This window comes from Lissotriton vulgaris, chromosome 6 (genome assembly GCF_964263255.1).
Source record: "Lissotriton vulgaris chromosome 6, aLisVul1.2, whole genome shotgun sequence".
Lineage (NCBI taxonomy): Eukaryota > Metazoa > Chordata > Amphibia > Caudata > Salamandridae > Lissotriton > Lissotriton vulgaris.
The window spans coordinates 1,865,402,088-1,865,414,613 of record NC_141694.1 but is presented as its reverse complement, the minus strand read 5'-3'; the positions used below and the strand labels follow the sequence as shown (position 1 = coordinate 1,865,414,613).

General features: G+C 43.9%; 1 protein-coding gene across 5 annotated transcripts in view; it reads left to right on the top strand.

Moving 5' to 3' along the window:
- The window catches only part of LOC147709688 (uncharacterized), a 180,222-nt gene extending 178,065 nt beyond the window's left edge, over nucleotides 1-2,157 (top strand). For all 5 annotated transcript variants that reach the window (XM_086928203.1, XM_086928202.1, XM_086928200.1 and 2 more), the window contains one exon: nucleotides 1,668-2,157. In XM_086928203.1, the coding sequence (XP_086784329.1) occupies nucleotides 1,668-1,708 (41 nt within the window). In that variant the 3' untranslated portion in view covers nucleotides 1,709-2,157. The remainder of the gene's footprint in view (nucleotides 1-1,667) is intronic.
- Nucleotides 2,158-12,526: the final 10,369 nt, after the last annotated feature.

The following is a 12,526-nucleotide window of genomic DNA, read 5'->3' as shown; positions in this document are numbered from 1 at the left end:
AGCAATCCTGGTGTAACGCTGTCACCCATGCACCAAGGTGCAAGGTCGCCTACGTTGGTACCTTGAAATCACAAATGCCCCAGCACCAGTATTGGCTGCATTTGGCAGCAGTGGTGGGTGGGGGGGGGGTTAAAAAAGAAAAGGAAAGAACATGTAAACTTACCTTAGTAGCAGCTGCCTCTCCTCCCTCCTCCTTGCCACGATGCCGGGACAGGAAGCACCATGTCTTCCAGACTCTTCTAGCCAATCATGACACTACTGACAGTAGCGTTGTGAATGGTATGGCGCTGTGGTTCAATGCTCAGATGGGAACAGGGCACCTGTAGATGTTCTCCATCCAGGCTGTGAATGGCAGTCAGCGGAGAACATGCAAAGTGCACATGACTCTTTGGTCAGTCCAAGTCGGGCGTCCAAACTGTCATGCACACTTGGAGGGTGCCTGCCACTCCTCCCCTGCTTTGTGGGCAGCCCTGTCTTGCACCTACAGAGCCGTTAGAGAAAAATAAAATGATAATAACAAGGCATTATTTTTATTTGATTTTTCTAGTGCGGCAACGCTCCTTCGCCTTAGCGGAGGAGCCGCCCCTGCCCAACGCAGAGTGAGAGCGGGAATGTACCATACCTTAGTACATTTGGCAAAATCCTGTCCTCTCCATACAGTGCAGCAAGTTGTCTTGCTGCATTGCGCTGCATCAAATATTGATTAAACTTCCCCCAGAAACCTGGCAAATTTATGCACTCTTCACATTTCAGTGAGTGATCTAGCAAATGTGCAGTAATTCATACCATGTTATGCCCCTACTATGAAGCGTGACACATTTAACCACTATTGGCATTTTACTTAACCCCTTCCATGCTTAGGACGAGCTCAGCTCGTCATAACTGCTGCATCCCTCCCACGCAAGGCTAAGTCCCCGCATGTGCGGGCGGTTCTTTTGGAGTGGGTGGAGTCATGACGAGTCCAGCTCGTCATGGGCACAGCTCCACTGTGCAGCATGATGAGCTGGACTTGTCATGAGTACTGCGGCCCCTCCCCTCCCGCACCGCTGGGGAATTTGCCCCACATGGAAGGGGTTAAGATCTGGGAAGTGATGTTTTCACTTTTACAACTGTGTGTGTGGGTCAGTGGATCCTTGCGAGCAAAGCACTGTTGACATAAGCAACAGAACTGGTTGAAGGTCTCGTACATGACATATAGACACATTGTATCTGTAAATATTGGCATTACTCTTGTCCAGAATCTGTAAAGTGTTCAACACCCTCTACACATACAGTGCTAATACACTTTCAATGTGCACCTGTCACTCCGCCATACATAGAATGCTTATGCCATGCGTCCTGCAATAGATATTAACTTGCAAGAAGGGATTATTGTGAATTCCCATATCTGTTAGCAGACCCTGTTGTGGTTGGTTTGCCCACACTCTAAAACCACTCTGCGTTGACGCACTGTCCAGATCACCCACGGTGGTTACCCTGTGAGACTGCGCCATCTGATTAGACTGTAAAAGTGCTTTGAAATGTTCAACGGTGTATTAGGGATGCCATGATATGCAGAATGATATTATACACTGTACATTATCGTCCAGGGTGAAATTGATTTCTGTTTCCAGTGTTGAGTGTAAACCTTCTCTCATTGACTCTGCTTTCCTCGTTCATGGTTACAGGGCTTCCAGTCCCTGAGGAGGACCAGGGAACCAAGCCATGACCACTGGATCTTCAGGAAAGGATCCTTCAGATGAGCAGCAGTGGCTGGCGGTCACACTCATCTTGATATCATGATGGTGTTTGTTGGAACCTCTCTACATTTGAAACGGGCAGTGAGGACTCACAGAAGGACTTGTTCAAGATTGTACATCACAGGAAGGAGAATGTTGTTCTATCTCCTGTCTTCATGTTTCCTGGGCCAATGACATTTGATCACTAGCCCTGCTCAACAACATCACAACATAAAACCTTACAAAAAATAGCAGTACTGTCCCAGAATTCATTCTCTCATTAAATGTCACAGCTATGTGTTGTAGTATTTATGTTATAGAATGGACTGCTACCTCCTTCAACAAAAAGAAACTACAACAGCATGTTACTTTTTGTTGTTTTAAAAAGAGCAGTGCTTTCCTGAGTAGCACAATGATAAATTGCAATCTGAAAGTGCAATTCTCTCTCTTGTGGTGTCCTTCTTTCTAGATCTCCCGCTCTCTCTGATTGCCTCTTTTTCTCTGTGTCTCTCTGGCGGTGAAACAGGTTCTGGAAAGCTAATTTTTTTAAGGAAGTGATGCTGAAGTTGTTTTTTTAGAAACTGGAGCAATGTTAGAACAGATTACAGAGAAATAATAACAACATTGATCTACAGAGAATATAACATTGAACATCTATGCCTAATGAACATTTGCCAGCATCTTTGCCAGTATCTTTGGCCCAAACAAATTGAACCATGTTAGGTTGGACAGAAATCATACAGTGGCACCGATAATGCACTGACAGCACTAATTTCCCTAGATGTTACTGCCAGATTGCAATATTGGGAAGACAAGGATGAAATAATGCAGAAGATAAGGTCAAAAGGGGACTCTGTCTATGACCGAAACTACTTCTATCAAGAGACACCCAATGCAAGTACAATGGAGACGTCAATCTACTACAAGGGACAATAAAAAGTTACAACAAACCACATATTAAGCAGTAAATCAAGGAAATTAGATATTGAATATTTCTGAATCGTTGCCTTGTGAAGGAAGTACACATTCGTTTTTAAACATCTCAGGGCATTCAGACCCTGATTTACTAAGGAGTTGCTTTGTCCTTGCATGCCGCAAGTCGCCGAAAGGCAAATAAAGTCCTTATATGGGATTTACTAAGCCAAAACAAAGCCCCTTTGCATGGACTTGAGTGGTTTAGTAAATGCAAAGTAATGCAAGACAGTGCATAGGGCTGCCTTGCATTAATTTTTGCTGGGAAAACATTCTATGGAATTTGGGACCATCCTACATTAACAAAGGCTGTCAACCCCGATAATCATAAAAATACTGAGCCTTCCCAAGTGAGTTGTAACATAGAGAAATATCTTAATTTCTCCTCCACATGTGTTGTATTCTACAGCACACATGGAAAGGGAAAAACTCCATTAAGTGTTATTTTTGTGCAGCATGGTGTGCCATCAATCAATCAATCAATCATGCCCCTTTTTCCACAACTCTGGAAAGGGTGGTCGGGCAATGAGGTCCCCTTGTGTCTTGAGGGCCTGAGGAGTAAAGTGGACTTCATCCCCCTATCAACAATGCGCCAGGAGCCATGTTTGTAGAGTGGTGGAGAAAGGGAGTGTAGCCTCTGACCACCTCTGAGCAATGGGGCCTTGGACCACCTCACAGCAATCCCACTATTTCTGGCTTATTGATGGTAACAGGTGGGCCAGGTGGCCCGTAAGAACCCCGAGCAGTGATGGGGACTTCATTCCCCCCAACTAAGAGCATGTCAGGTGTCACGTTTGCAGACTGATAGAGAAAGGGGGCAAGGCCTGCTATCAGAACTCAGAAATCATGCTATGTGGCACTTACTGGAGGTAAGGTTACCTCCAGTAAGTCCCACACAGTGGGATTACTGAGAGGTCTTCAGAGGCCATGCCCCCTTCCTCCACCACTCTACAAACGTGCCTCCTGGCACACTACTGGTTAGAGGATGAAGTCCACTTTACTCCAGAGGGATCTTGGGTACCAAGAAGCCCTCATGGTACCTCCTGTAAGTCCTACACAATGAAATTCCTGAGAGTTGGTCGGAGGCCTAGACCCCTTTCTCTCTGAAAATGCGTGGTTGGGTGGTAAAGTGCCCTTGCCTCTTGAGGGTCCCTGGGGGCCAACTGGCTCTATTGTTTCCTCTAGTTAGCCCCACACAGCCGGATTGCTCAGAGGTGGTCAGGGGCCACGCCCCCTTTCTCCTCCACTCTGCAAACATGCCTCCTGGCGCACTGCTGCTTGAGGGATGAAGTCTACTTTACTCTTGAGGCCCTCATTTGGGTGCAAATGCGACTACTACTTACAAAAGACTCCGAAATTTACAGAAAAAATTAAAGGTTACAGGGATGTTACAGTTGGAAATTAGTATTTGAAAACCTTAAAAATTCACTGCAAAAAACACGTTTGAGGGACGTTATAGTTAGGAATTAGCATTTAAAAAACCTTAGTAATTCGCTGCAATAAACACAGGTTTCAGGGATGTTATATGAAGACTATTCCGAGCACACACACAGATTGAGATTAGTCAATGCAATTAGTGAAAGAACAACAAAAGGGTTTGACTCCATTGATTGAGGAGGAGCCGCCAGGAGACGATCGCCGCACTTCTGATCAATTTACGTACACAATACCCGTGTTCCGCCTTGCTACTGTGCTGCACTATTTGGACCCAATTACCATTATTAGGACCCGTGCTTTTCATTTATATTGGCTCTTTGGTTTGATCATACTGGCGTTATGGACCATTTAAGTACTTGTTAGATTACCGTAGCTTCTACCTCACTAGACAAGTGAGCATCCTCGACTTGATGGTGCTCCTTCTCTGCCCTCATGTTCCCTGCCATCATCGGCCTGATCCAGCATATGGTACTCATTTTATGAGCTACTCCTCTGATGTACTTAGACCCCACCGGGTTGGAAGTATCACCGGCTGTGGGATTACACTGAGCTTGAAATGCGCCACACAGCCCTGAAGATTCAGTGATAACTTTATCTCTGATGAAACACGTGTTGGCTGGTTGCATTGTGTAGAGCTACCAATTAAAAGAAAATACAAGAAACCATTGTTGGATTGAAACCATTTTGTTGTTCTTTCACTAATTGCATTGTCCAATCTCAATCTGTGTGTGTGCTCGGGATAGTCTTCATAGTGCATGTGACAGGGTCTCCCAGTCCAAATTAACTCTTTCCATGCTCATGACAAGCTGAGCTCGTCATGAGCCACGGCACTCCGGTGCTCATGACGAGCTCAGCTAGTCATGAGCCTTGGAACACTCGCATGCAGGGATAATTCCCCTGCTGTGCTGAGCGTACCACGGGAACGGGTGTGGTCATGACGAGCTGAGCTCGTCATGAGCACAGGAGCGCCGTGCCTCATGACAAGCTCAGCTTGTCATGAGCATGCGGGCGCCGTGCGCGCCCCCCTCCCCCCAGCACAGCGGGAAAATAACCCCCGCAGCGAAGGGGTTAAGGGGTTACTAGGGTTTCCCCTTCCCAGTTTGCACCACACAATACTTTCTTTGCATACACTCACGTGAACTAGCTGTACGCCATTACTTCCTGGATACTAAAATTTGATTTCTTTGCCACTAATTCAGGGATGTTATAGCTAGGAATTAGCATTTAAAAAAAACACAGGTTACAGAAACGTTTTAGTTAGGCTGACATTTCACTCATACAAAACCTGTGAAATTCAGCAGTTATAGTTAGCTGAGCTAACTATAACTAGCACCCCTTCAATGCACTGTTGATTAATTCACACATTACATTACTCATGGCATGGTCAGTGACATCACAGATGACATCACTTATGACATCTCGAACAACTGGAATGAATGGAATGTAGCAATTGCATATTGAAGTATGTGCAGAAAAGGAATCAGATGTGTTCAATAGACAATTGTGAGCCGTTTACCATGCAATAAATGACTTACATGAAAATCTGCCATCAATCAATATTGTGCATGTGTGTGTGCACTGGGCTAGTGGTAGTACAATGGGGGCAGAGTATGCCGCATATCCCAAGCCGATGGCTTCAAGCAAGGTAAATTGGAAATGGGCTGTGATTCCCTGGAGGAGTGAAAGTAAACATTCCAGTATAATCGATGCATAGGCATGGGTAAGCTGAATTTGGAGATTCCAGCTTGATTGTATACCGTAAGGCATGGAGTGGAACCCCTGGCCCCACTGCAGCTGTACAGAGATGATTGAAATATGGGAGCCAACCAGGGAAAATGAAAGGTGACTGCCAAATGCATAACTCTTGTTGGCAAGTGTTCAGGATCCAAGTGGATTATTGACATGACTGCAAGGGTTGAGTATGCGCTGTTCAAACATACATTGTACAGGGACAGTGGCGCTAAAGACATAAAGACAAAAAGAGACAGTGAGAAGAAGGTATTGGTAAAATAATAATAAAATATTAAACATGAAACAAAACTCCTTAACTCGTGCACTTGAAAAGCCAGGTGACTATTTCATGAACAAAAGGGTAGGGTACTCGTGTGGTAGTCATTGACTAGTTCAGATAGGCACCTTCCTTTCTTACTGTAACACAAACAAATATCTACAGCATAAGACAAAATCGGGCGAGCTATCATAGATACACTTCTCAACGGAAGTGAAGGAAAAGGGTAGAAGAAAAAAAAGAGAAAAAACAAGGACCCCATGAACAATGGATAGTTTAAATCCTAGGACAGGGACTTTAAAGGTAGGGATAAAAACTCCTAGGCAATGTCAATAAAGCAAACAATATACACAGCATCTATAACATTAAGAAAACCAAGGAAGACAGAAAAAATATATTCAAAATTGTTAACATTTAATGATTTTTTCTCATATTATCTAAACAAATGATATTTATACAAAACATTTATAAAATGAAACACAATATGAAACACATCACATTTAATCAATATGTATAAATAAAGGGTTAAAAAATGGCAATATCCTTATTAACTCGACGTGCATTTCGTCGTATACAACGCCTTCTTCAGAAAAGCCACACAATGATCTAAAAAGAAAAAAGAAAAAAGAGAACATACTCAGATTTCACAAATGGTCAACTGTATCGTGACAGTTTTTCTCAAGAAAAACATCTATTTGATTAATTTGTATCTCTTTTTACATATATCTTAAAAACACAATGTGTATCAGTAGCAACAATCTATGTACATAATCTGACGGTCTTCTTATGTATCACACATTACAATTTTATATTTATCTATGGTGCTATATCTGAGTGCTCAAAAATGAACCTTAATGAAAGAGGCCTATTGGATAGTAAATGCCTGTAACATTATATGGTCAAGAAACAATAAGATAGAAAATAAGTAGCCAATCACTCACATATCCTGTTTCAAATTAGTTCCTAGTTTTGTATAAATATCATTTGTTTAGATAATATGAGAAGAAATTATTAAAATGGTAACAACTTTGAATATATTTTTTCAGTCATCAATAGTTTTCTTAATGTTATTGATACTGTGTATATTGTTTGCTTTATTGACATTGCCTAGGACCGGAAAAAGGGAAGAAGAACAGGAGGTAAAGCAAAAAGGAGAAAGAAGTAAAAACAGCAACAGAAGAAATGTGATGAGAATCAGCTGAGATAAGGTAAAAAATATGTACAGGACTACCTCTAGTCTCCCTGAAGATGTATGACCAATTCTGTTTTGTGAATTTCTATGTTTTTTTAACTAGTAGTAGTGTGTGCAGAGTGGTGAGAAAAGGGGTAGTGTCTCCAAGCAGCACTCAGGAATCCTGCTGTGTTGGACTTACTGTAAGTGACAGGAGGGCTTCTGGGCCCTCAAGGACGCTCAGCATCCAAGGAGGAAGGGGGCGTGGTACCCAAAGACCTCTCAGCAATTCTGCTGTGTGTGACTTACTGGAGGTAACAGGAGGGCTTGCTGGCCCCAACTGACACTCTAGAGACAAGGGGACATCATCTCCCACCCAGCAGTGCACCAGGAGGTGCATTTGCAGAGCGGTAGAGAAAAGGGGTGTGGCCTCTGAACTCCTCTCAGCATACACGCTCTCTGGAAAACTAATGAGGGTACCAGGAGGCCTTGTTGGCCCCCAAGGAACCTCAGTATCCAATGGGACTTCATCCCCCAACCAGCAGTGCACCAGGAGGTGTGTTTGCAGAAGGGTGAAGAAAGGGGGCATGGCCTCCAAAGACCTCTGAGCAATCCTGCTGTTTGGGACTTACTTGAGGACACCGGTGGGCTTGTTGGCCCCAAAAGCCCTCTGCATCCAAGGGGACTTCATTCCCCAACCAGTTGTGCACATGGAGGTGTGTTTGCAGAATGGTGGTTAAAGGAGGCAGAGCCTCCGGCAACTTACCTGTTACTAATTTGTATTTCCTTTTTTATGTCTCCAGGGGCAATTTCAAACCCAGGGTCCCCATCTCCCTTTGAGATTTTTTTATTAACCTAAAGGGATGGGGCAAGCAGCCCCCTCCCTGGGCCAATTGCAGACAGAGGGATCCCATCCTCAGGGGCCCGGCCTTTTAAAAAAATGTTCAATGCCCTCAAAGTGAGGAGGGCAGAGCGGTCCCCATCCTGTGCTGCATTCAGCCCTGGAGACCCCATCCAATTTCAGATAGGGAATTTAGACATGACTACAGCCAAAACTGCTTAACAGATTTACAGAAAATTTGTCGGAAAGCTAGATCTTGGTCTGGAAAAGTATGTTTTCTGATTTAATAAAAGGAAAAATTATAGATATCAATGGACGCGAACCCTCAGCGTATCCCAGAGAACTCATGCTGAGATCTGATTGGCTGCCAACACTTTAACCAGGAACTGTGGCAGTCATTTTGGGACTCAAACTCATTCAAGTCCTGAAACAAAGTAATAACAAAGAGAAGAGGAAAGGGTAGGAACACCCTGACACCCTAGGCCTGGTGGAGGGTTCCCGCAAAGGCCCAAAAACATTTTTTTGCTCAATTCCTGCGGCAAAATCCCATGTGGATCTGCAAATTTGCAGCAAAACTTGAGAAAAAAAGGGCGGTGTCCTATGCTTGTGTATAGATGAGCCTCCAGGTGGGCAAGGTCCCGGGGCTAATTTAAATATACCTTTCGAGGAGTGGGCACGAGCAGTACCCCTCCCTATGGCCAATTTAGTCCCTGGTACCACCACCTCCCCGGGGCAAGACCAATAAATGAAATAGTAGTGAAAGGGGGTACACAACCCCCCCCCCCCCCGGGTTGTTTACAGCCCAAAGGATCACCACCTTGCTGGGGCCAACCCGCTTTGGAAATAAGGATGAGGGAGGCTGCATTGCCCCCCTTTCAGGTCATTTATAGCCTCGAGGACAACCACCTCCTCGAGGTATGGTCAAATGTTAACTGGGAGGAGTGTTGTCCGACTCCCTCCTGGGCTGTTATTGCCTCTGGGGACCACCACCTTCTCAGTGCTGGTCCTAAATAAACAAAGGAAGAGGACCCCCTCCTGGAGCCATTAATGGCCCAGAGGGTTGCCAGCACACCCTAGGGCTGGCTCCCTATGTCCCGAAGTGCCCACCCTTAGGACATAGTAGTTTACGGTCACTTGGTGGAAGCTTTGACTGCTCCCGCCAAACAAGTGCAAACAGTAAGTCTGATTCCAGCAAGAGAACTGCTGCCACCCGATGGAAGCAGACTTTTCACATGTTTTTCTTCCTGATGTCAAGCAGGTAGGAAAACAGATGAAATAATTGATCCCACATGCATCAGCATGTTTTGCTTCTCCCTGCATGCAAGAGCAATGCTGGCTGCCGCTGGAGGTGAGGAGCCTGCAAGGACTGCGGGCACATTAAGACTCAAACTCCGTCTCCCAAACTGCACACTGGGTGCCCTGGGTGGGGTCCATGGCACCCAGCATCAAGTTTCTAAAACTGAAAACAACAAATCTTACTTTTTTGAAGTACAAAACCTTTTCTTAATGGCATACCTACATCATTTCTCAAATGTTTTTGTGTGTTTAATACATATATACAGAATTTCTCAAAGACAAATTAGACACCAAATAAAGGTAGCACAAGAACTCTCAACAGACATTCTGCACTATAAACGCGCCTCAATTTTGAAAAGAGCATGTTTGAAGAAATACACTACACTTACCACATACATTAAATTTGCATTAGCCTTAAAGAACATAGATCACCATGTAACCATATATGTGATTCCATAATAGGTATGCACCTTCAAGCCAGCTTTCCAAAAATATAAAGTTCTCTACATCTTTAAATAAACTTGAGACCCACTGTATACATTGACAAACACTTCTTAATACTTACCTAACGAATATTACTACTTTATAAAACATATATAGGTTCAGAACATTTTCTTATGTTTTAAATGTGACTAACACTACTCCTGTTTAATAAGAATGCAAATAACATAGATAGATCTATTCTGCACATAACACTTTTTGGGCCAGATGCATGAAATTATTTTGCATTCACAAACTGTGTGATTCGCAAAATCCATCTGTTTTGCAACTGCAAAATGTCATTTTCCAATAGATGAAAAGGTTTGCATTTGCAAAATTGGTAATTTCAAAAAATGCAAATTCTTATTTTGCAAATACAATTTTGTGAATCTCAAATTGGTAATCGCAAACCAATGTATGAACCATTTGCAAATTGCAAATTATCTAAAAATCTCAATTTTGCATGTGCAAATTACCACCTATTCCAATCAGGTGGTAACCAGATGTAAACTATTTAAAAAGGCCCAGATAGCCTTAGAATGTTTCACAATGGCAGCTCTGTACCTCATAGCGATGAGGATGAAGATTCTTTTTTTTATAAATCTTTTTATTAACAAGTAATCACGGAATCAAATCAATATCAATGTAGGCATGACATAATGAGGCAATAATCCTTCACATTTTACACAGGGAGGACATATCATGGAGGGAGCAAGTCATCTAATTCAATACTATGTGGTGGAGCACAAATATCTCCACGATACGAGTTTCACGGCATCCATATTTAGGACCACTTTTTGGGGCAGCCTCTGGCAATATATACTGTCTTTTCCCTGAACATGCACCAGTCCATACTTGTCTCTCATGCCTCCGGGAGGTGGGGAGGGGTGGGGGGGGGAGGGGTTGCCTCTCCCCAGGCGTGAGCTATGTTTCTTTTGGCAAGCATGAGCCACTGTGTTTGATGTGTGTTCAAGTCAGTCGGTTCCCATATGTTTAGCAGACATCTATGTGCTTCTGGGTGAATAGCAATTGCGAGCACCGCCCCCATTACTCCATGTATCTCCCTCCAGTATGACTGAATGTGTGTGCACTCCCATATGATGTGCATAAAGGTGCCTATTTGCCCACACCTTTTTGCGACAGTCCCCTGTTCCTGCTCTTCCCATCTGTACCAGTCAGGGTCCAGTCATATATATTCTGTGCAGGATTTTAAGCTGTACCTGCCTTAGTCAAGCCGGAATTGCAACCACCCAGGGGAAGGATATAGCCTCCTGCCATTCCTCGTCATCCATTTCTATGCCATCTGCCACCCATGTATGCCGCAATACGGAACGATGATCCTCCATATTACATATTAGTTTGTTATAAATTAGTGAGATGGTCTTCTCCAGGAGGTGGCCATCCAGTATCCTAACATCCAACGGGGACGACTCGGGAAGGGAGGAGCCTTTGGAAGAAGTGAGTTTAGTGCATGGCAAACCTGTGTGTAACAAAAAAGCTCAGTGTCAGCCAGCTCGTGTTGGCTTCGGAGAGCAGCAAATGTTTTCACCCTTCCCTTCTCCCACATATCTTTAATTTGCGAAATACCGATCATGTCCCATTTATCAAATCCCTTCCCTTCTCCCAGATATCTTTAATATGTGAAATACCGGTCAAATCCCTTCGAATTCCACAGATTACCCAATTGTGCGGTGTCCCACAAGGGGGTAGCGAACGTCAGACTATGCTCCCATCCTAGGGATTTGTTTGTGGCGTGCCACACATTTATCGAATGACCAGTGGGACCCGTCAGGTGAGGTCGGGCAGGCTTCGAGTAGAGTGATCTATTATAATTCCCTCCCGAAAGAAGCCACCTATCCATACAGTAGCATGGATCATCGGGGCTACCATAGGTGCGATGGTTGATAGCTGCCAAATGTGTAGCCCAGTAATATTTCTTTATATTGGGGAGGCTAATGCCTCCGTCATACCATTTTAATGTAAGTTTACCTAGGGCTATATGTGGTATTCCATTCCACAGTAACTCTCTTTGAAGGCCTTCAATTTCTTTAAAATATGTTGTGGGAACAGGGTCGAGTGAATTTTGCAGGGCATAGAGGAAGCGGGGGAGGGACATCATTTTAAAAAGAGCAGCTTTACCTAGGAGAGAGAAGGGGAGAGATTTCCAACTGGCTAGAGAGAGAAATATCCCCAAAGATTTGAATTCCATGCACTGATCTGGATTGGGCAGTCACGGGGTAAGGTAGGTTGGCCTCCTTGAAGGACCTAATGGTGGGAGTTAGTCTAGTTGATCGTAAACCTAGAATATCTGCAGAATACTGCCAATATGTCTAAAACTGCAATTAGGGATTTTTTAGGGTAATTTAAATAGAGTAATATATCATCTGCATAAAGCGAGATGTGGTCCTCCCAGAGGATGAAGATTCTTGCAGAAGCAGAGAGAAGGAGAAGGAGGCAAGAATGCATTTTTCAGAGTGTGCCTAACCCTGTTTCATTAGAGGAACACATCCATGACAAATATAGCTTAGACTCCACTTCAATCCTAAACCTGATAGCTGAACTTCATTCAATACTGCAGCATCATACCCGCAGAACCAATGCCA